Here is a 23,930-nt window from a genome sequence, read left to right on the forward strand (position 1 = left end):
AAGACTAGATGAAATATCCTAATGCTGAATAAATTATTGTAAAATGTCTTTTAAATTCATATCTAAGCTCAAAAGAAAAGAAAAGAAGTCATTTAAAAAGAGAAAACACATATAGCTGAAATATGAGTGGTGAGCAAACACAAAAGCTCGAGTCATCCTAGAAATATACCCAGAGCAGAAACAGATTTTCTGCTTAAGAGTTCCGTTGAGGAATAATATTTGGACCTGACCAAGTGTCATAGCTGAACTTGAGACCACCACTTAAAGCTGTATATCCCAAAAGCCTATGACTTCAGTAGAAAAGATGATGTTACAAAAATCTCCTTGCTGGCCAAATGGAGAAACCAGTAAATCATTCTGTCACTGATGGTACTGAGTAAAAATTCAATAATATTAATGTTATTGATATTTGATGATGACTTGTAATCATGGCATTACTCTGATACAGTCTTACAGCTTGAATTCATGCCCACTTACTCTGAGAACCCCAATCCAAGAAATTCATTTAAGATGTTTTCAGGTTGGTACTGCTCCATAGTACCCTGGGGAAATCATCTCTGTCCTGACCCTGCAGGACTCCCAAAGTCAAATTCCAACCATATACACACTCATAATGAAATAAACGTGTGAGGAAACAAACCCATATGACTAAGAGTCAACCCTAACTAGAGTCTACAGAATAGGACATCAAAGACCAACGATAATAAGATTATAAGAAAGTGTATGCAAAAAAAGTGTGGTTTTTGTGTTTAGGGAAGTGAAAGAGAGAACCGCAGGTGTTACAAATGAATGAGTGACTATCAAAAATGACTAGGTAAATTTGAAAAAGAAATGAGAAGAGAAAATAAATGGATAAAGAGCATTAGGAGGACACTTATCATGATGGTCAATGAGCAACATATAGAATTGTTGGATCACTATATTGTACACCTGAAACTAATAGAACACTGTGTGTTAATTATACTTCAATAAAAATAAGAAATGGGAAATATAATACCTAAAATTGAAGATTTCAACTGAGCATTAAGCAACAGATAAGACATAACTGAGAAGAAAATAAGTAAATTGTAGGGAAAATGATAAGGTATTCTAAATGAAAGAGAATGAGACAGAGGGAGAGCAAGAGAGAGAGAGACTGGAGAGAAATTTTGGCACGCTTTTGATTGGAGTCACCCTAAAGACAACACTAACAGAATGGGACAGTGGGTAAGAATTTTCTAGAATAGACTAGAAATAGTCCTCCAATAGAAGAGGCAAAGTGAATTTAAGAATCTACTTCTAGGGGCGCCTGGGTGGCGCAGTCGGTTAAGCGTCCCACTTCAGCTAGGTCACGATCTCGCGGTCTGTGAGTTCGAGCCCCGCGTCAGGCTCTGGGCTGATGGCTCGGAGCCTGGAGCCTGTTTCCGATTCTGTGTTTCCCTCTCTCTCTGCCCCTCCCCCGTTCATGCTCTGTCTCTCTCTGTCCCAAAAATAAATAAAAAACGTTGAAAAAAAAATTAAAAAAAAAAAAGAATCTACTTCTAGTCACATTATAGTGATGCCGAAGAACACCAAAGACAAGGAAAAGACCATAAAGCAGCCAGAGAAAATAGAGATCATCTACAAAGGAACCATAATCAGACTGTCAGCAGCTTCCACTAGCAACAATAGAAATTCAAAGACACTGGAATGATCTCTACAAAATATTAAGAAAAGATAATTCTCACATTAAAACTCAGCACCAAACAGAAATGTCTTTCAAGAATAAGGTGTGGATTCTGGGAACTCATGGCAATAATGGCAGAATTTTTGAATTCTTACATAGAGATCACACAGAACAATTATATCACAAAACCAGAGACCCATGTACAACTTTTATTATTTTTTATTTACTTTATTATTATTTTATTTATTTTGAGAGAGAGGGAGAGGGAGAGAGAGACTCCTAAGCAGGCTCTGTGCTGCCAGTGCAGAGCTTGATTCAGGGCTTGATCTCATGAAAGGTGAGATCATGAGCTGAACTGAAATCAAGAGTCAGATGTTGAACCAACTGAGCCACCCAAGCACCCTCCCTCCATGTACAACTTTTCTAACAAATCTAGGGGGCAAGGTATTATCAAGAAACCCAAAATATAAGCTGATAGAACAAACTACCATTAGCCTTAAGACCTGCATGTTGGAAGCATTTCTGTGGGAAAAAGAGGGAATCCAGAGGCACCTGAAGGGTCTGATTACAGGAGAAAAATGGAAGGCCAACTGAAAATGACAGCAGGTGAATTTGAGGAGGAAGGTGAAACTGTAACTTGAAACTGGGTTTGCCACTTGGTGGGTATTGAGCCAAAAGACACAACCAAGCCAAATAATAGCAAAATCAAGGGTTTTATTTACAACAGGTAAGGAGAACATATGGATATTTGCCACAGCAGTGTCTCCCCAAACAACAAAATTAGAGAAGTTTTAAGCTAAGAATGCATGTGTATTCACAGAGGGACTTAGGGAGAATTTAGTAGAGAATTGGGCAAAAATCATCCTAAGTGGACAGAGTCTAGGTCCTAGTTGATTGAAGTCATGGGGGCCAGCATGGGTCAGCATCATCCATTCTCTGCTCTAGTTAGTCTGGTATTGGAGTGCTCAAAGGGGTTTAAATCCTGTGAAAAAACAACTCAAGGATGTGTGTTAGGTCAATCTTTACTTTTGAAACAGCACTGGAAGGCTTATTATTGATTTGTTGCCTCGGATGTGGTTACGCTATTCCCTTGCCTGGTGGAGAATTTGTTGTTGCATTCCCTTTATTCCCTTAAAATCTTGAACTACTGAGATTTTTGCATTTCTTTGTAATTCCAGCACTTCCTAGGAAGTTCTTCTAGAAGTGTGCTTGGGCAAGTTGTGCTGGTCAGGCATAGACCACAACATGGCTGGGGGCCTAAAATGACTTCTCTTATGTTGAGAAAGCTGTAACTCATCTTTCTTTTTCTGGGGACCCCTAACCCTATCTGCCTACAAAACTGGGAGAATTTTGCCCATCCAGAAGTAGGTGAGTGAAAAGAGTCTTGCCATTAGGTGAGAGGAAAATAGTCTAGATTCTGTGAATTCTCAAAATTCACAAAAAGCTGTGGTTCCCTTCCAAGAGAGCATCCCACCATGAGAAGAAACCCCAGAAAGAAGAATCAAAACTGATCAGAATAGGGTCAGTAGAAATGAAGGAAAGTGAAGGTCCAGACAGGAAATTTGAAATCAAGCCAATATATTTTTGAACACTTGATGAAAACTGAGAAAAGGGAGCTCTGTGCACTTAGAAAAGCTTTGTGGAACTATATTCATTCTAGAAGTTCAGGAACATGAATTGCCTAAAAAATGAAAAAAAGAAAAGGATTGAAGTAAAATCCTACAAAATGCTAGCACACAAAAACAAAAAAAATTTAGGAGCTAAATTACATCTCTATAGAAAATGGGAGTATGCCAGAAAGACACATTTGCAAAACAGATTAAGATATAACCTACCATTTCAAAGTGATCTAAAGTGAGTTAAAAATGATGGAATGAAAGAAAAAAAAAACTACATAAACCATAGTTGGGACACTTAGAAATGAGGAGACAGAACTTAGGAAAGGGTAAGAAATAAAAGCAAGAAATCATTACACTGAATAAGTTACAAACACAATAAGAAGTTTAAAGAAAATCAGTTCCCAGAGAAAATACATATTCTGGAAATGCACAATCTCAAATAAAATATTAGCAAATACAACTCAATAGTATATTAAATAGCATGCACTATTCCAAGGGAGCTATTTATAGAAAAGGAGGATGGCTAATATTACATGGATAAAAATGTCATATGACAAAAATCCTATTACCATCTCAAAAGTACTAAAAGGAAAACATGGGCGGGGCACCTGGGTGGCTCTGTTGGTTGAAGAGTCCAACTCTTGATTTCAGCTCAGGTCATGATCCCAGGGTCGTGAGATCATGCCCAGCATCAGGCTCTGCGCCCAGTGTCGAGCCTGCCCAAGATTCTCTCTCTCTCCCTCTGCCCTTCCCCTCTGCTCCTGTTCTCTCTCTCTAAAGTTAAAAAAAAAAAAAAAAGAAAGAAAGAAAAAAAAAGAAAAGAAAAACATGGGCAATTTTACTTATAATATTGTAATGACAAAGACCTTTCTCAGCAGATGTAAAACTCAGAATCTATGATATATACACCTATATCTATCTATATATAGACATACAATATATGTATATGACAATGTATTATAAAATTCTTTGTGATGACAAAAAAAATTAAAAATCACAACAGCAACACATTTGCATCACCCAATAACAAATGGTAATTCACTTCCCTTGTAATGAGCTCCCACAAATCTTGGGTATTTGTTAAAAGAAGAGATATTGGGGTGCCTGAGTGGCTCAGTCAGTTAAGTGCCATCTCTTGATTTTGGCTCAGGTCATGGTCTCATGGTTTGTGGGTTCCAGCCCTGCATCGGGCTTTGTGATGACAGCGTGCTGAGCCTGCTTGGGATTTTCTCTCTGCCCCTCCCCCACTCATGCTCTCTTTGAAAAACAGGGGTGGATATCAGTTTGTGATTTGTGCTTTAACAACCACCCAAGCATAGTATCTGAAGTCCTCCTTCAGATGGCAACTGATTCCTTATAAGTACACTCAGTATAGAATGTCACCACAGCAAAAAGCAACAGGCAAGGATTGGAGAAGAACATGTGATTATTGATGAGGGACCATAAGGCAAGCTGAGGACCAAGCACAAGCTAACATTACCCCCTTCCTCACTGCCCCCTGCCCCCAAGGTGGGATATGTGTGACATTCCTCAGGCACTCCTGGCTGCCTAAGGACAAAGGAAAGGACAGAAAATAAATGGTTAAATTGATAGACTCTCCACCAGTTTACAAATATCTTAGTCAATTACAAGAAAAAGGCAATCTATCATTAGCCTAATATACAGAAACTTATAGACTCAGTTTCCTGGAGCCCCAACATCACCCTCCCTCCATAGTGATGTGGGGAACAAAGGCAAGAAGGAAATGGCAGATACTGCTTCGGATTCTGTGTCTCCCTTTCTCTCTGTTCTTCCCCAGTTTGTACTGTCCCTCTCTGTCTCTCAAAAAATGAATAAATGTTTAAAAAAAATTAAAAAAAGAAAGGAAATGGCAGAGAAAATTGAATTTCCTTGTAACCTGCAGCCCATTGACAGATACTTGAGGCAGGCAGAGTAGTTTCTTTCTCCAGGAACTCCCTACTGTCTTAATATTAATGCTTTGCTAGAGGGAAAAAGAACCTTAGCTTGACAATAGCTAGGCTTCCTGAAATCTGTGAGTTTTTAGCATATGGGAAATCCCTTTAAGAAACTTCCTCTTGGGGCACCTGGGTGGCTTAGTCATTAAGTGCCAGACTTCCCCTCAGTCATGATCTCAGGGTTTGTGGGTTCAAGCCCCGTGTCAGGCTCTGTGCTGACAGCTTAGAGCCTGGAGCCTGCTTCAGATTCTGTGTCTCCCTTTCTCTGCCCCTCCCCTGCTCACCCTCTGTCTGTCTCTCTCTCTCTCAAAAATAAATAAACATTAAAAAAAAAAAAAGAAAGAAAAGAAACTTCCTCTTGACTTTACCTCCCCCAGCCCCATAGATATAATGAGTCATTCTTCACAACCCGAGTGGAGCTCTTCCTGCCCACGGGTCCTGTCCCCGTGCTTTAATAAAATCACCTTTTACACCAAAGACGTCTTCAAGAATTGTTTCTTGGCCGTCAGCTCCGAACCCCACCATCACCCCAAAACTTCATCAATTATTAGCAGAACTCCTGAAGAACTCAGGAGCCCCAGACTTCTGCAGAGTGAAGGAAAATCAGACCTAAACACCATGGGGAATTCTCACCCTCCTCAAAAGGAAGGACAGATTTAAGTCTAAATTCTGAGGATGGGATATTTGCTTGGATCTATGAACTCAACGGAACAGAAAGGAAACACACCCAGAATTTCATTTTACGTCTGTTCCTTTGCTAAAAAGATACACAGGGAATTCTGGTTTGTTCCCTTGGCAAGAAATTGTTAAAAAACAAAATTCAGCTGAGTAAATTTGAAGATCTAATTGGCTTCATTAAACAATGCATGAATTGGGCAGCATTCCACCTAGCAAGTCGAGTGGTGCTCCAAGGAGCTGTACAAAATGGAAGGCTTTTTATAGGAAGGAGGGTAAAGCAAGAGGGTATTGGCAACAGAAAAAAACAAAAGGATTTTTACTTCTTCTTTTTTGGGGGAAGAGAAGGGCAGATTTTTTGCTTTTTGTTTTATCATGCAGATGACCTCATCATTTCCTATCAGGAAATTTCAGATGGACCGTTAAAAGGTCACATTGCTGGAATAGGTTGAAACTGTAATTAAGTTTTGGTTTGCTGCTATGGGGGGGGGGGGCATATGACTTCATTTTAGACTTGTAATTTCTTCTTCTTTTTAAAAAATGTTGGTTTATTTTGAGACAGAGAGAGAGTGTGAGTGAGGGAGAGGCAGAGAGAGAAGCCCAACTCTGGGCTGATATTGTGGAGCCCGATAAGGGGCTGTATCTCAGGAACTGTGAGACCATGACCTGAGCTGAAATCAAGAGTTGGATGCTTAACCATCTGAACCATGCAGACACCCCTTTTCTTTTTCTCTTTCTTTTTCTTTCTTTCTTTCTTTCTTTCTTTCTTTCTTTCTTTCTTTCTCTTTCTTTTTTCTTTTTCTTTCTTTCTTTCTTTCTTTCTTTCTTTCTTTTTCTTTCTTCTTCCTTCCTTCCTTCCTTTCTCTCTCTTTCTTTTTTTCCTTCCTTCCTTGTTTCCTTCCTTCCTTCCTCTCTCTTTCTCTCTTTCTTTCAACAAAATGATGACTTAGAGTTATTTGCTTTTCTTTTGAATCTTGTCACATCAACAGCACCCTTACCACAAAGTGCAATGTGTGCTCACTGTACCACGGCAGGAGTATGACCCTGATTCCAATCCAGGGTGTGGGTTTTTTCCCCACACCAAGGAATCCTCTGGCACAATTGTCAGTAGCAATTATCCCACCGTCTACCTGGAGAGAGGTGAAGGGTTCAGTCCTGTAAGACTGCTCACTCTACCTCCAACTAGTTCAGACCTCAATCTCAAGTCTGGGCTGTCACTTGTGTCTCTAAACCACTGGCTGCAGATCACAGGTTTCCCCAGGGTCCCCTCCTTGGGTTGATTATTTCGTTAGGGTGGTTCACAGAACTCAGAGAAACATTTTGCTCATTAAATCACCGGTTTATTATAAGAGGATAGAAGTCAGAAACAGTTACATGGAAGAGATGTATATGGCGTGGTATGGGAAAGAGCACAGAGCTTCTGTGCCTTCTCTGGATGTACCACTCCCCCCAGGTCTCCACATGTTCATCCACCTGGAAGCCCTGCAAACCCTGTCCTTGGGGGTTTTTATGGAGGCTTCATTTCATAGGTGTGGTTGATTAAATCATTGGCCTTTAGTGATTGAACTTAAGCTCCTCCCCCCTCTCCCCTCCCGGGAGGTGGGGTTGGGGGTGGGACTGAAAAGTTCTAACCCCCTCATCCCAAGGTTGGCTCATCTGGCAACCACCCTCCATGTTTAGTTTCCAAAAGTCACCTCGTTAACATCACAAAAGAATCTCAAAACCTCTCCACACCTTGGAACTTCCAAGGATTTGGGGAGCTCTGTGCCAGGAATGGGATGAAAATATGTTTCTTATTAGAAATCGCTGTATCACACCAGGAAAAGCCGGTCACCATGGAGACAGTGTTTTTAAAATCAATGTGTTATGAGCACACCTGATAAGCCGGGCTGGCTTCATCACTGGGAAATCTGTGCAGCACACAAGGTCTCATGTTCCAAACGACCTCACGCTTGGTTTCATGCTTTTCTGTTACCATCTTGATAGTCTTAATAATTTTATCCCTGAACTTGGGTCTTGTAAGCGAAGGCCGCTGGGGCAATGGGACAAGTGTCTGAGCAGAGGAGTATGGAAATATGTCTGTATGTCCATGACCGAGTAAGTAGAGTTTCTGACAACCCCGAGAGGCCAGGCTTTCCTTCAAGTAGAATTTGTTTCAGATGCAGAAAGAAGGCAGCGGTGTTCTAAGAAACATGAACTTCCAAGGAAACTTATCGCATATTGTTATATCCCTGTATGCTGAAAACAATGCTATGGAAAGATAGGGCAACTCCCTGCTTCTTTTCCTGTCTCTTTGTTAATCATCAGTATGCCAATGGCATGCATTCGTAGGATGTGAGCATACAGTAAAAACTTGGTTTGCGAGCATAATTTGTTCTGGAGACGCACTTGTAATCCAAAGCACTTGTATATCTGGGGATTTCAAGAACCATTGGCTCGGTTGTGATCATGTGACATTTGGCGTCACGCAGGACTCATGTTGCAAGACATCGCTCAGCTTATCAAGTTAAAATTTATTAGACATGTTGCCTTGTCTTGCGGAACACTCGCAGAACAAGTTACTCACAATCCAAGGTTTTACTGTTTAAAGAAGTGAAAGAAAACGAGCTGAGTTGGTTTGGTGCAGTGTTTCCACTGTTTTGGTAAGAACAAAATACACACATATTTGTAGGGGCTAACAAAAGGCAGCCTGCCCCAAAATATGCTACTTTGGCATACTGACTATTTTAAATAAAAGCTACTTAAGAAAGCCTGTACAAGAAGGACATTCGAACCCTCCTCTCTGTCCCTCTGAAAGCAGGAAATAAATCTCCTATGTGAAACATACCCTCTCTGTACCAAGAGGTAAAGAGACATCCTTATTACCAGAGATGGGAAATTTAGAGCCAAGAAAGTCGTGTAAACAACTCTTGTTACTTTTTACTGATTTACTACCTTAGCCCTAATTCTGCTTAGAATTCCTTACTAATTGAAGCTCCCGAAGTTAAGTTTCCTTTGTCCTGTCTACTGCCCACAGATTTATTTTCTCTTTGTCTAAGAAGCATAAAAACTGCCTGCCTTGGTCATTTCTTTGGGTCTCACTTTCATTGTTGGGTCTCCGTGAGCATGTAGTAAGACTTTGTTGGGTTTTTTTCTCCTGTTAATCTGACTCACGTAAATTAATTCTTAGTCTAGTTGGAAGACCTTGAAAAGTCAAGGAAGAATTTTTTCCTTTCTTTCACATGTATCAGCTATGAAATATAAATTGTGTTATTTTGGAGATTCTGTACACAAGTTAAATGTTCTTATATTCGAGTTTAAAATGGGTATTTCCCAACACAAAAATGAATGGCAAAATTTATGCCAATAACTTAAAATTTTAATTTTTATTTACTGCGAATGACATTAAACAACAAATAAGAAAAACATGACAAGTAGAGTGTATGACTGCAGAAGAAAGGAAAACAACTTTATATTTTAGTGCCTTGAATGACACTTTTCCCCCCTGATTTTTGAACAAGAAGACTCCACATTTTCATCCTGTACTTACACCTGCAAATTATGCATCTGGCCCTGTATGCTGTATATTTGGAAGAGTATTTGAACTCCCACGTGACTGCTGTGTTGTTGGGGAGAATTCCTGCCTTCACTGGAACTTCTCATCAGAATCAGACCACATATTACAGAAATAGGAGAGCCACTCTCCTTTTAGGGAATGTAACATCTATTAAGACTGCTTACCATACATTTTGATCCAGAAACATAGAAAGACACAGTAACTGTAATGAATGATGGGGTTTTGCAGTGATGGTGGAATTCAGAGCTGATGGCCAAGAAAGAATTCTTGAAGACATCTTAGGTGCAAAAAAGGTGATTTTATTAAAGCACGGGGACAGGACCTGTGGACAGAAAGAGCTGCACTGGGGTTGTGAAGAGTGACTGGTTATATATACTATGGAGCTGGGGGACATAAAGTCAAGTTTCTTAAAGGGATTTCCATATGCTAAAGAAGACTCACAGAGTCCTGGAGGCCTAGCTATTGTCAGGCTAAGATTGTTTTTCCCTCTAGCAAAGCATTATCATTAAGACAGTAGAAAGTTCCTGGAGATTAGGCTATTGATAAGATTACCTTTTTGTTATAATTTACTAAGATATTTGTAAACTGATGGAGACTCTACCAGTTTAGCCATTTGTTTTCTGTCCTTTCCTTTGTTCTCAGGCACCCAGAAGTACCTGAGGAATGTCACACATATCCCAGCTGGGGGTGGGGGGTGTGGTAGTTTATACTTTGCCCTCAGCCTGCCTTACGCTCCCTCATCAATGTTCATCAACCTCATGAGATTTTAAATTCTAGACCAGGTTTTGGTGTGTTGAATCTGGTCTGCCTCCTGGTTTTGTATAGCTCACGAGCTAAGAATGTTTTCCTATTTTTAAATTGTTGAAAAAAAATCAAAAGAAGAGTAGTATTTCATAATACGTCAAACTTATTTGCGATTTGGGTTTTCGTGTCCATAAATAAAGTTTTTTGGGACACAGTGATGCTCATTCATTTATCTATTTTCTGTGGCCTTTTTCTGCTACAATGGCTTAGCCAAATAGTTGAAATAGAGACCTTATGCCTGCAAAGCCTGAACTGTTTGCTATCTGGGGCTTGACAGAAAAAGTTTGCTTTAGAAAAAAAGCTATTCACACAAGGTTCATTGCTGTGGATCTTTCCAGATATAATTCTGATTGTATGGGGAACAGTACCCTGGGAAGTATCCAGATCTCCAGAGTTTGATAGGTTTGCCAGTAGAATACCAGGAATGCGCCATCTAGTGATGGGATTTTTCAATCACAGGAGAATTTCTAATTTTTTTTCCAGATTATTTGCCCATGTAAAAATGGTGAGATACTTAAAGATTACACCTAGGGGCGCCTGGGTGGCTCAGTCGGTTAAACGTCCGACTTTGACTCAGGTCACGATCTCGTGGTCCATGAGTTTGAGCCGCGCATCGGGCTCTGGGCTGATGGCTCGGAGCCTGGAGCCTGCTGCCGATTCTGTGTCTCCCCCTCTCTCTGCCCCTCCCCCGTTCATGCTCTGTCTCTCTCTGTCTCAAAAATAAACATTAAAAAAAAATTAAAAAAAAAAAGATTACACCTAGTGAATGTTAATAATGCCATGTGGTATTGACTATAATTTAAAACTAGAGTGAAAGTCAATGAAAACAGATTCCATAAATATATCCCTATGCATGTAGAAAAAACATAAATCTTGAACAATTATTTATTAGTCATGAGTGAATGGAAATGAGTGCACAATCACTTTTTTATTTATTTGAAAACAAACACCCAACACCCTGTAAAAGTGAACTAAGAAACCAGGTTATTTTTGCTAAGTGATTTATCATTAAAGGTAGAAAATAATAATTTTCTTGATATTTAGAATAATGCAGTTGTGAAGAATCCTCTCCCAAATTGTTCTTTTCTCAATGGTGGCTAGAAAGGAACCCTTTGTTCTGTTTTGTTACTGGTCATTTTAGATGTCTTTTCTTCAATGGAGTGGACTCTCGATGAAAGAACTTTACCACGTTGATCTATCTCTTCAACCACTGTCTTTACCAATGTGGTTTTGGATAACTCTAGAAATAAAACACCTGTGAATACACATATTCCAGCTAAAAGATTACATGATGAAGAATTCCAGTGGTGGTTGTAATATAATATACTATGTACATTTTTGGTGAGAGAGCATGTGTAGATTTACAATAATAGTTTGCGTGGGCGAGGGGGTGGGGATGCGCCTGGGTGGCTCAGTCGGTTAAACATCTGACTTTGGCTCAGGTCATGATCTCACGTTTCATGAGTTCAAGCCCCGGGTCAGTCTCTGAGCACACAGCTCAGAGCCTAGAGCCTGCTTTGGATTCTGTATCTCCTTCTCTCTCTGTCCCTCCCCTGCTTGTTCTCTAAAATAAATACATAAATAAATAAAACATTAAAAAAAGATTTATAGTAATAGTTTGGGGTAATTTCATCCACTTAAAAATAATATTTCAAGTTCAGAGCACTTTAGTTAAAAGTACTTAAATGTAGACTGTTGCCATGGTAGATGATTGCCATTAACTCAAAAGTACTTGCTGCAGTAGAAAAAGAATTAGATTTAATTACCTTTGGGTGAACTCCCTGAGCCTCCTGATCCAAAGCGCTTTGATTTGGAGCATGAGCTACAAACAAAACAAAAACACCCCAGTTTATTCTTTAATATTTCTGGTTATCATTTAAGAGATATTCATTGAGTCAAGTGGTGAACATGAACTCAGGTGAACTCTGTATGCCAAAAACAGATGTTAATTTCCCATAAAGGAAAATATTAAAATTTTTGTGTAGAGGAAGTGGAAATAGTTGTCTTCTAAGGAAAGGATATAAAATAAGTTTGTTTCCATTTGATTTTTTTAAACTCAAGAATTCAAAACCCAAGAATATATATATTCATATATATACATAATATATTCTATATGCACAAATACAAATATGTACTTTTTAAAAACATGTAGATCCCTGGGGTTTGTATAGAGTAGTTTATTTCAGGGCAGCAGTGATATTAGGAACGGAGTGAAAGATGGGTAAAGCCTGGTGGGGGGGAGTCATCTTGAAACCTATAATGATTAACATGGATACCAAATGGGGTTTTCTGAAGGGCTGACTGGGGTCCTCCAAGGCAAATAAGGAACGGGCTGTGCCTTACAGAATGTGGAAGAGATAACCGCAGAGGCAAGAGGTGGGCACACTTCTCTGCAGTGGGAATGAAGAAGGAATGACTTGGAGGCATGAAACATGGATGGCCAGTCCATGGTTGTGGTTTAAAATAGGTAAAAACCAGGGGCGCCTGGGTGGCTCAGTTGGTTTAAGTGTCCGACTCTTGATTTCGGCTCAGATCATGATCTCGGGGTTCGTGAGTTCAAGCCTCCTATCAGGCTCTGCACTGTCAGTGCAGAGGCTGCTTGGGATTCTCTCTCTCTCCCTCTCTCTCTGCCCCCCCCCCCACTCATGTGCATGCGTGCTCTCTCTTGCACTCTCTCTCAAAATAAATAAGTCAAAAAAAATTAAAAATAAGTAAAAACTGGATTTTCAAATGGTGTTACTTACTTCCCGTCTCCATCTATCAGGCGGCAGTAGGTCTCAATTTCCTTTTCCAGGTGGACCTTGATGTCGAGCAGCTGCTCGTACTCCAGTTTCTGGCCCTCCGTCTCGGTTCGGACCTGGTGCAGCTGTTCTTCCAGGGCCCCGATCTGAGCCTGGATCTGGGCGAGCTGCGTGCAGTAGTTCCCTTCGGTCTCGGTCAGGGAGCACTCCAGGGACTGTTTCTGAGGGCAGAAGATGTCAGAGCAAGGATGAAGCCACTTTGAGGACTATGCAGATCAGAGCTTCTCAGCACACGGCAGCACAGAGTGAGGTTTGGAAATCTTGGGGCTCGTCACAACCAGACAGGAGGCACAGAGGCAGGGGAAGTCACAGGCATTTACGGGGTGGGGGCCCGGGCATGCTGGATGACCTGATATAAATGGCCCTGTCCCACGAGACTTTGGACTGTTCCTGTGGACTTTTGTGCTATTTAGGCAATATTTGCTATCACGACCAACCTATATATTAATACTTTTTTGGGGAGATAGCACAAAAAGAAATCATATTGGAAATTTTATATTTTGAAATCACTTATTTATTTTGGGGTTGGTATTTGTTTTTCAGTCTTATTCTGCTACTGTCTCCGGAGAGCTACTCTACCGCTGCCCCAAGGCCTTGTGTGCTGCTGTTTCTTTTTCTTCTCTGTCCCGGATTTGCTGTTGTTATTCAAAGGCCTTTTATGAAGCACTTGAGATTGAACGAATGCCTTAACAGGGGCGGGCTTTCAACACAAGGGATATATTTCATAACCCAGTACAGGTCATTATTTCCACATTACTCTTATGAACATTATACCTCCTCCTTTCCACTTGAATACCCTGTCATTTGTCTGGTCACACGATTTCTACTTCAATTAAAGTAATTTTCCTCTTTCCCTTATCATAGGTAAGGACATCTGGGTGGTCATTACTTCTCCTGATATTAGTTATTATCTGAGTGTCCACCCCCATTTCCACTCTTTCATTTTCCTTTTCTTCTCCTGATCTTACATTGTTTAAAACAAAATGTAGTTATCAAGGGAAGGTGCAAGCCTCTGTCTCTTTCATTACATGTTCTGGGATAGTTGGGCCCAAGTATTTACATATTATATATATATTTAATTAAAAATACTTTTATTTTTCCTTTTTTTTTTGCTGTCATGGCATTATGGTAGTTTAAAAATGTTTTTGTATTGCTAAATATATCATCTATTCATTCTAAGGTAAAGAGGGAGTTATGAAATACTCGTCATCACAGGCAGACACGGATGGTGTTTGATGGGGCTAAGAACCACTGACTTAATGAATAGGCCAACTGGGGCATTACCTGGGTGGTGCTGGGCTCTCCGGGGCAAAGGAGTGGAGGGTGAACAGGATGGTATTGGGGAGGAGGAGGCACCGAGAGGCAAGACGTCAGCGAGGTGTGTGCTCTGTTGTTCGAAACTTTAATTTCCCTGAGGATGTGTCCTCAGGTGGTATTCCTTTTCAAGGGTGCTAATTCTCTTCTTAGTCAGAGGGGACAGCATCCCTATCTTTACAGCCTTCCACTGTAAAGGTTAGCTTGTAGATGACGAAGGAGGAATGGATGAACTTGCCTGTATGCATACTACAGGAAGCGTATGAAAAGTTTCTGTATTTAGACGACTCCCAACTTACATGTGATTTGTGTACTATAGACCATGCTTAGAATTCATCTTATGACAAAAGAATCTCAAGTATTGAAGTTATGTTCTATGCCACTATTATTCTATAATTCAGTTATGTTGTCTGTTAGCATGGGCTTTTTTTTTTTTTTTTTTTTTTTTTGGATTATCTCCTGAACCCAAACCGTGTCACTACTGGCTTCACAGAATTAACTACTTTCTAACATCATCTCCTACGTGAAAATGCTTCCATTTTGACCTGGGAACTCAGGACTTTATTTCTTTCAACATAGCTCAGAAACGAGAGGGAAGATTGTGCCCAGGGATACAGCAGCAAGAACATGTTGCCAAGAACGGGGATACAGGGTTCCAGTGGCAGGAAAGAAGGGAATAGGGAAGAGAAGAGGGCTCCAGGAGAGGCAGGGAGAGTGTCGGGAACCAGCCAGCAGTGGTGACCAGGGTCAGGAGAAGAGGGGCACCCTGGTTAAGTTAGTCTCCAATCTAAACAGCATATAGTAAGAGAGCACGGCACCTTTCTAGGGTGGCTAAGTCAAAACAGCCTTCCTAGGGGCACCTGGGTGGCTCAGTCGGTTAAGTGTCTGACTTCGGCTCAGATCACGATCTTATGGTTTGTGAGTTTGAGCCCTGCATTGGGCTCTCTGCTGCCAGCACAGAGCCCGCTTTGGATTCTCTGTCCCCCTCTTTCTCTGTCCCTCCCCCTGCTTACCACTCTCTCTCTCAAAAATAAATAACCATAAAAAAAAATAAAAGAATAGTCTTCCTATAGTTTTGAGTCATCTTTACCTTCTCTGCTCACTGCCCTCATTCGTATTAACAGTGGTTCTTTCCTTTGGGTTACAGCCTAGTGTCCTCAGGGAGCGTGAACCCCTGATGAGGACAGGGGCGCTTGGGCCACATGTATGTGGTAATTCTCAAAATCAAGCTTTTCGGGTGCTGCCAGCTCACACCCCAGAAGGGAAGCCCGTTTTAGCCCTGGCTCGTCTCCATGGTAACCTGGGAACTAACTGGCAGGAGGTGCCAGGGTGGCTGAAAGCCCAGCTCTGTGAGGTGGGTGGGGAGGAAGAGGCTGATGGGGCTCATCGGGATTCAGATGTGTACTTTTTCCTCTGCGGGGTGAACAGCACCACGCGGCTTTCACTGGCTCCCTCAGTACCAGGAGATGCCGGTGACGCTAGGTCGGCCTTGTGTGGCCCCCTGACATTGGCCTGACACTTAGTTTTCAGGTGGGGCAATACTGCTGCCGCTGGCTCTGCGGGGCTTGAGGACGGGGCCGCGGGAAATGTGGGCTATTTTCACGAACCGGGCGCTGAGCGCCGGCCGGGAAGGAAACCCTCAGTGATCTCGGGGAGGAAGAAACGCTCTGTCTCTTTCTGGGGGTCTCAGTGTCTGTCTTCCCTGTTCTCGTCCGCTCTAAGTATTTGTAGGTAAAGCAAAGCTCTAACAGGGAGGGAGGGCTTCGGTTAGAGTCGCGACCTGCAGGCCGACCCGCGCCCTCGCCTACCATTGCCAGGAGCGACTGCAGCTCGATCTCCAGGGTCTGCAGGCTGCGCTTCATGTCGGTCAGCTCGCTCCTGGCCGAAGTGGCCGCGCCCGCGTGGTCGGAGATCTGCTGCTGCAGGGTGGCGCTCTGGAAGGCGGGGTGCAGAGGGGTGAGCGGGCCTGCGCGCACCGGGCAGGGCTGGGGCGTGGGGGTGGGGGTGGGGGGCGGCCTCACCTTCTCGTTGAACCAGGCCTCCGCGTCCCTGCGGTTCTGCTCGGCCAGGTCTTCGTACTCGGCCCGCATGTTGTTCAGCAGGACCATGAGGTCCACGCCAGGCGCCGCGTTCATCTCCACGTTCACGTTCCCGCCCGCCGCGCACTGCAGGGCCTGCATTTCCTGCAGGGAGATGATAACGTGACCCTGGGGCAGTTCATGTGCCGGGCGCATGTGACTGCTTCTCCGCGCTCTAGGCTGTGGCCTGACTTCCCAGCCCAACACCCTGTTACTCTTCCCTCTCCCCGTTTCCCTTTTCATGTTTCCTTTCCTTCCCCCCTCGCCCCCCTCCCCCATTCTCCCCTTTGGGACAGCTAGATTTGGTGGTGTTTTAGGCGTTTCTGTCATAGGGTGTTTTCTGAAAACCTTTCATCCATTGTTTTGGAGACTATTTTGGGGAGATAACCATAAAAAAAAAGGCGTATGAAGCTGCCTGGTGTAAGGTGTCAAATAATGGGTTTATTATTGTGCCGGGTTCAACATTAAAGCCAGGCTCACTAAGTGGAGAAAACAGTGACATCTTTTCCAAGTCAGAGAGGTCTTTAGTGAGGTTAACCTCAAGATAAGTTTTTATGAATGAAAGAAATAAATGTAGTGCAAACAAAAAGGGGTGTATTAGTGCAAAAGCAATGCACCATTTTCAGAAGGATAGAATATTATATCAGCCTAAAAAATGGAAGGGTACAGATCAAATGCTTAATATTTATTACCTCGGAGACGAGATCAGAAGGGCAGAGGGTGGGAGAAAGAAAATTCTTTATAAATGCCTTGGCATTGTTTGAATTATTGTAATGAGTACGGAATACTGTTGTAATGCAATGCCACCCCCCAAAGTATTTAAAATGTACAGAATGGCGGTTTGACTAGAAGTAAAGCTTCTCCTACCTCTTCGTGGTTCTTCTTGAGGTACCTCAACTCTTCGCTCAGGGATTCGTACTGCAGCTCCTGGTCGGTCCTGCAGAGCGTCAGTTCGTCTAGGACTCTCCGCAGCCCGTTGATGTCAGCCTCTGTGTTTTGGTGAAGGGCGAGCTCATTTTCATACCTTGGGGGGCATTAAATGAATTTCAACACAAGTTAGACTCTCTCAAGAGGCAGGAAAATAGAACCTCAATTGCTTTAAGCTGAACACTGGAAATTGAATTGGGACTCAAAATATTATAAAAGTATACATGGAAAGCCTTCCTTCACTCCTCTCTTATCCAGTTCTGTGTAGGATAATCAGCATTTATTTAGTGACACAAATTCTGATAGCGGATCCCAATAAAATAAAAATTTGCCATTGTATTATTTTTATTTTTTTAAATTTTTTAAAATGTTTTTTTTTATTTTTGAGACAGAGGGAGACAGATCGTGAGCGGGGAGGGACAGAGAGAGAGGGAGACACAGAATCTGAAACAGGCTCCAGGCTCTGAGCTGTCAGCACAGAGCCTGACGCGGGGCTTGAACTCACGAACCGTGAGATCATGACCTAAGCCGAAGTCGGAGGCTCAACCGACTGAGCCACCCAGGCGCCCGCCATTTTATTATTTTTATTAAATTTTTTTATGTTTATTTATTTTTGACACAGGGAGAGAGAGAGAGAGAGAGGCAGAGCGTGAGAGTGGAGGGGAAGAGAGAAAGGGAGACCCAGAATCCGAAGTAGGCTCCAAGCTCTGAGCTATCAGCACAGAGCCCAACGTGGGGCTGGAATTCATGAACAGCAAGATCATGATCTGAGCTGAAGTCGGACACTTAACTGACAACTCAGGTGCCCCCAAATATGCCATTTTATTTATTTATTTTTAATTTAATTAAAAAAATTTTTTTTGCCATTTTAGAATTTTATCTTAGTTATTCGTTTTCCTTACTTGATGCATATTTTATGAACATCTACTTTGCGCTTGGCTCTATTCCAGGCAGGCATAGAAATACAGTGATGTTTTGCCTCAAGAATGTAATAAATATGTATAAATTTTGAGCATAGCTGATTGTAATATTATAATGTGCTTTATGCCATATGGTATTGTAGTATTATAACATGCATTACTTACTATCATCTTTCAGAGTGTATACTCCTTGGGATAAAATTGAAATTTTATTTAGCATATTAAATAGACAGGAAACATTTTCTCGAGAGTGATTGTTTTCCATCACTTACTTTAGCCGGAAGTCATCCGCAGCCAGTCTGGCATTGTCAATATGCAGAATTACGTTAGCGTTAGCAATAGTGGAAGAGATAACCTAGAAGCCAAAAGGGAGGACAGGACAAATACGCCAGCTCTTACAATTTCTCAGCAAATAAAAAATTTGACACAATTAACTTTGCATAAAAATCCTATTTCCTTAAGTAACAGCCAAAATACTTAAAATTTTCATTAAAAATTACAAATATGGTTATTTCTTCTCCTATACTCATATAACCTTTAGAATGTGACACTTATCAATGAATATATTTCAAAACTGGCAACATTAAAAAAATTTTTTTTAACATTTATTTACTTCTGAGAGAAAGAGGGAGAGAGACAGAGGCATGAGTGGGGGAGAGGCAGAGAGAGGGAGACACAGACTCCGAAGCAGGCTCCAGGCTCTGAGCTGTCAGCACAGAGCCCAACACGGGGCTGAAACTCACGGACCTGGAGATCATGACCTGAGCTGAAGTCGGACACTTAACGGACTGAGTCACCCAGGCGCCCCACTAGTAACACTTTTTTAAATACATTTTTAAAAAAGTTTATTTATTTATTTTGAGAGAGAGAGGGAATGTGAGCAGGAGAGGGGCAGAGAGCGAGAAAGAGAATCCCAGGCAGGCTCCACATTGTCAGCACTGAGTCTGACGTGGGGCTCAAACTCACAAATTGTGAGATCATGACCTGAGCTGAAATCAAGAGTCAGACACTTAACGGACTGAGCCACCCAAGCACCCCCCCAACAAACCTAGTAACATTTAAGTTACTTGGAAACCATGATTCAAAGTGCATATTTTTGACTAATAGGAAGAATGTTTTATCAAAAGAAATAATAAATATGATATAAATGACAGATAACAGTTATGAGGCATTTCCTGTTCTAGTTTTATGTCTTTGGGTAGGTAATTCTTAGTTTTAAATACTTTGAGTATTTCCAAATTTGTAATTTCTCACCTTATTCTTAAGTTCTTCAATTATCTGGTAGTATCTGCTATAGTCATGATCAAGTCCACGGCAAGATCCAGGCCCGTATTTATCATACCAGCCCTTGATTTTTCTCTCTAGTTCGGCATTTGCCTCCTCCAGAGCTCGCACGTTTCCCAGGTAGGATGCCAAACGGTCGTTAAGATTCTGCATGGTCACCTTCTCATTCCCGGACAGAAGTCCCCCTTCACTTCCAGCAAAGCCAGCACAAGCAGCGTTTCCAAGGACGCCACCAGCATGGTTCCCCCCAGGAACATTGCCCAGGCCCCCTCCCAAGGCACAGGAAAATCCACTTCCAGCCACAGAGCTGCCACATGCATTGCTGCCTGCAAAGCCTAAGCCTCCACTGGATGGTCTGACAGACCCAGCTCCAGACCATAAGCAAATATGCCTAGACCCACTAGAAAATCGGAGAGACATGATAGGATGAGAAACGTTCACCCTGTCTGGAAGAAGATAGGTGTAATTTCAAAGGAGAACAGAATATCATGTGCTGATGGTGTCTTTGGGCTTTTATACACAATTGTTGGGGTGTTTCTATTTGAGTTATGCATGCCAGAAGAGAAATGGCATCATTCAGATTAGCATGAAATTATGTATAATTAGGTAATTTTTTTTTTTTGTAAATTGATGTCTAACATCCCTGGCTGTTGCTTTGGGGTATTTGTTATCTTAAATATAACAGGGTTAGTTCTATATTAAGTTCAATATTTTAACTTCTAATTTTGGGTGAGTAATCCTTTACTTTCATCTAGGCCCTAGGAATATACCGTCATTATCTGGCACCAGATATCATAAAGTTTTAAAAGTTAAGTAAGATTGTGATAGGGTACCATCAGCTACAGTAGGGTCTTAATTACCAGGGAGGTATATAAAGAGGTATTCAAAGGTATATAAAGAGGTATATATTAAGTAAAGGAACACATATTTCATCCCCCCATAGCAAAAAAAAAAATTGTTATTAAAAATAATATGATCCTTGTAACTTCTCTGGTCTTACCATGATTATAACACCTATTTATTACCTTGAACAATAACATAAATATTGACTGATTCCTTTATTTAATGCATAAATAGCTACTATATCTGGTGTTCAAAGCTGAATATAGAAATGAAGACATAATGGGAAGTAAATGCAGAGGTGTATGGGCACAGTCTTTAAGAAATGTATGGTCAGGATCAGGCAGAAGCTGGATTGTGTTTAACCTTCTGCGTCAAAGAGTTTGGAATGACTGGGGGTGTGTGGGGGGAGTGTGAGCAGGTCCAGCTGAGAGGGCAGGAGAGATGAGCAAGAAGTGACCTGAGAAGCCTCCTCTTGAGGCGGTGGACAGGAAGCTGGGGGTGAAGAAGGTGGAGAGGATAGGAAAAGGAGGGGTAGAAGGGATTTGGTTGGGCTGGACTGGTTCCAGGTTCTGTGGTGAAGACAGGTATAGAATTGTTTTGCCCCAGGACAGTTCTGTCTTCTGGAACTGTGTTGGCATAAGCGGTCTGAAGCCTGGTCATCTGGCACAGTGGCTGCCATTGGCATGGCATTTAAATGTATTTTCTGGGCAAAGTTGTGGGATTTGTTTAGAGCCGCAAAAGGCCTTAGATATACCTAATTCAGCCCCTTTGTCAGATGAGGCCACTGAGACCCACAAATGTTAAACAATTTGTTCAGAGTCACCAGGCACATGCCAGGTGAAGGCTTGGTGCATGTTCTAGATAGCCTTGAGATTCTGGCACCATGAGCGTATTTTATTTTACCTATTTATTTTAATTTGCTTAATGTTCATTTTTGAGAGAGAGAGGAGGGGAGAGAGTGCATGTGCACGAGCCGGGGAGGGGCAGAGAGAGAGAGAGGGGGACAGAGGATCCAAAGCAGGCTCTGCACTGACAGCAGCAAGGCCTGATGCTGGGCTTGAACTCATGAACTGCAAGATCATGACCTGAGCTGAAGCTGGATGCCTAACCAATTGAGCCACCCAGGTGCCCCTTATTGATTGATTTATTTTTAAAATATTTATTTGTTTATTTAGTGAGAGAGAGAGAGAGAGAGAGAGAGAGAGAGAACATGCATACATGAGCAGTGAAGGGGCAGAGAGAGAGAGGGAGAGAGAGAATCCCAAGCAGGCTCCCCAGTGTCAGTGCAGAGCCGGGCATGGGGCTCTATCTCACTAACTGTGAGATCATGTGACCTGAGCTGAACTCAAGAGTCAAATGCGTAGCTGACTGAGGTACCCAGGTGCCCCATCATAAGTGTATTTTAGACACAAATAGTTTCTCTAAATTATCTATGCCCACGCATATACCTATTTTATATATTGCCATCGATAGTCTTATCATGTTGTATTGTCAAATTATTCTTTTGAGTTATTGAATTATTGGAATTAAAATATTAAAGAATTAGAATATCAAAACATGAATTGAAAATCTCTTCAGTGCCTAATTATTAACTGTAAATAATAATTAGACAAATTATTGGTGTAATGTGTATGTATCCTGCATATGTAAAAAAAATTCCAAAGGACTTTTTGTGACAAAAGAAGGAAAGAAGCTATTTTTTAAAAAAAGCTTAAGTTGAAGGGTGCCTGGGTGGCTCAGTCGGTTAAGCGTCTGACTTCGGCTCAGGTCGTAATCTCACGGTTTGTGTGTTGGAGCCCCGCATCCGGCTCAGAGCCTGGAATCTGCTTCAGATTCTGTGTCTCCCTCTCTCTCTGTCCCTCTTCCGCTCATGCTCTGTTTATCTCTCTCTCTTTCTGTCTCTCAAAAATAAACGTTAGAAAAAAAACTTTTTTAAGCTTAAGTGGAAATAACTCGTTTCCTTGGCGATCCCAAATTGTTCACCGCAATTGTCCCTGCCCTTCTATTTCCACCAGGGGGCAGCGCTCACCTGCAAATGGATGTAGTTCGGAGCAGAAGCCCCACTTCAGCCTGGGTCTCACATGCCTGCAGCTGGAAACTATTAGACCCCTGGTATGAAGCAACCTCAACGTTTATCTTCTCAAAGTTCCAGAGAACGATGAGTATAAAGACAAGATTTCCTTACATTTATATGGTGCTTTACAGCTTCCAGAGGGATTTCTTGTACATGATCTCATTTGATCCTTATAATGAATCTGGGAATTAAGAAAAGTGGTCTCCTTCCTCTGGTTTAAAGATGAGGAAACTGAGGACAGAGACTGTTCAAGGATACACAGCATGAAACATGGTGAGTCAGGTCAGAATGGGTCTTGTGATTCAGTGTGGTGGTCCTTTCATTAAATAGTTGTCCTAAAGTCAGACGAAAAAGTAACTCAGACGATGCCCAGATCTCTCTTTAAATGGAAAACATAAGCTGATTTCTTACAAAATTGTTTCAAGAATTTCTAGTTAATAGTAAAATGAAACTTCTGACTGTAGTCATGCTGCCTACCGGATGTCATTCATTCAGTTATGTTGTTGTTCATTCAAGAAGGATTTAATGAGCACCTACAATGTACAGGGCACTATATCGGTAGCAGGGCATCCAGAAGGAAGACAATAAGTGCCTCCCAAGCTTTATTGTGAAGAATGCTGCTGTGAACATGGCACACACAAATATCTCTTCAAGACCTTAATAGCAATTCTTTTGACTTTAGACCCAGAAGTGAAATTGCTGGATCATACGGTACTTTTGTTTTTAATGTTTTGAGGAGTCATCATTCTGGTTTCTGCAGCCCCTGTCCCATTTTTCATTTCCATCAGGAGGGCACAAAGGTTCCAGTTTCTCCACAACCTTGCCAACACTTGCTATTTTCTATTTTATTTTTTAAGTAGGCTCCAAGCCCAGTGCGGGGCTTTAATATGTCGCTGAGATCAAGAGTCAGATGCTTAACTGACTGAGCCACCCAGGTGCCCCCCTCCCTTTTCTTGATGGTAGCTTTCCTAATGGGTATGAAATGGTATCTCATGGTAGTTTTGATTTGCATTTTTCTAATGATTAGTGATGTTGGGCATCTTTTTATGTGTTTACTGGGCATACCCCATTTGCTTTTGTCTTTACAACTGCTTTCAATCTACAGAGATGCATTTTGGTGCCCTTTGGTTTTCTAAAGATTTATTTGTTTATGTATTTAAGTAATCTCTACACCCAACGTGGGACTTGGACTCATGACCCTGAGATCAAGAGGTGCATGCTCTACCAACTGAGCCAGCCAGGCGCCCCTGGTGCCATTTTGTTTTCTAGTCTTCCCCTCAAATTTCTTACTTTAGGAAACCTTACAGAGGCTCTATAGATCAAAACTTTAATGAGAGTTCCTCTTCCAAAAAGGTCATTAGCTTTGTCCTGGCTCTGCTAGCCTGTGAACCTGTATATTCATGCTTTTCAAGCATTTCTCCTGAGATAACATATT

At 41.7% G+C, this 23,930-nt stretch overlaps 1 protein-coding gene across 2 annotated transcripts; it reads right to left on the bottom strand.

The window, feature by feature from the left end:
* Nucleotides 1-11,163: 11,163 nt before the first annotated feature.
* Nucleotides 11,164-20,085, bottom strand: KRT28 (keratin 28). 2 transcript variants are annotated; one of them, XM_060646118.3, is made up of 8 exons: nucleotides 19,549-20,085; nucleotides 18,567-18,649; nucleotides 17,315-17,471; nucleotides 16,391-16,552; nucleotides 16,178-16,303; nucleotides 12,999-13,216; nucleotides 12,021-12,076; nucleotides 11,164-11,509 (listed from the first exon to the last, which is right to left on the bottom strand). In XM_060646118.3, the coding sequence occupies exons 1-8, from the start codon at nucleotides 19,996-19,998 to the stop codon at nucleotides 11,352-11,354; spliced, it is 1,410 nt and encodes a 469-aa protein (XP_060502101.2). In that variant the 5' UTR covers nucleotides 19,999-20,085; the 3' UTR covers nucleotides 11,164-11,351. The 2 variants fall into 2 exon arrangements, with proteins under 2 accessions (XP_060502101.2, XP_060502102.2); XM_060646119.3 differs by having other exon boundaries at nucleotides 11,164-11,494; nucleotides 19,549-20,084.
* Nucleotides 20,086-23,930: the final 3,845 nt, after the last annotated feature.

The sequence above is a fragment of the Panthera onca genome, chromosome E1 (genome assembly GCF_046562875.1).
Source record: "Panthera onca isolate mPanOnc1 chromosome E1, mPanOnc1 haplotype 2, whole genome shotgun sequence".
NCBI lineage: Eukaryota > Metazoa > Chordata > Mammalia > Carnivora > Felidae > Panthera > Panthera onca.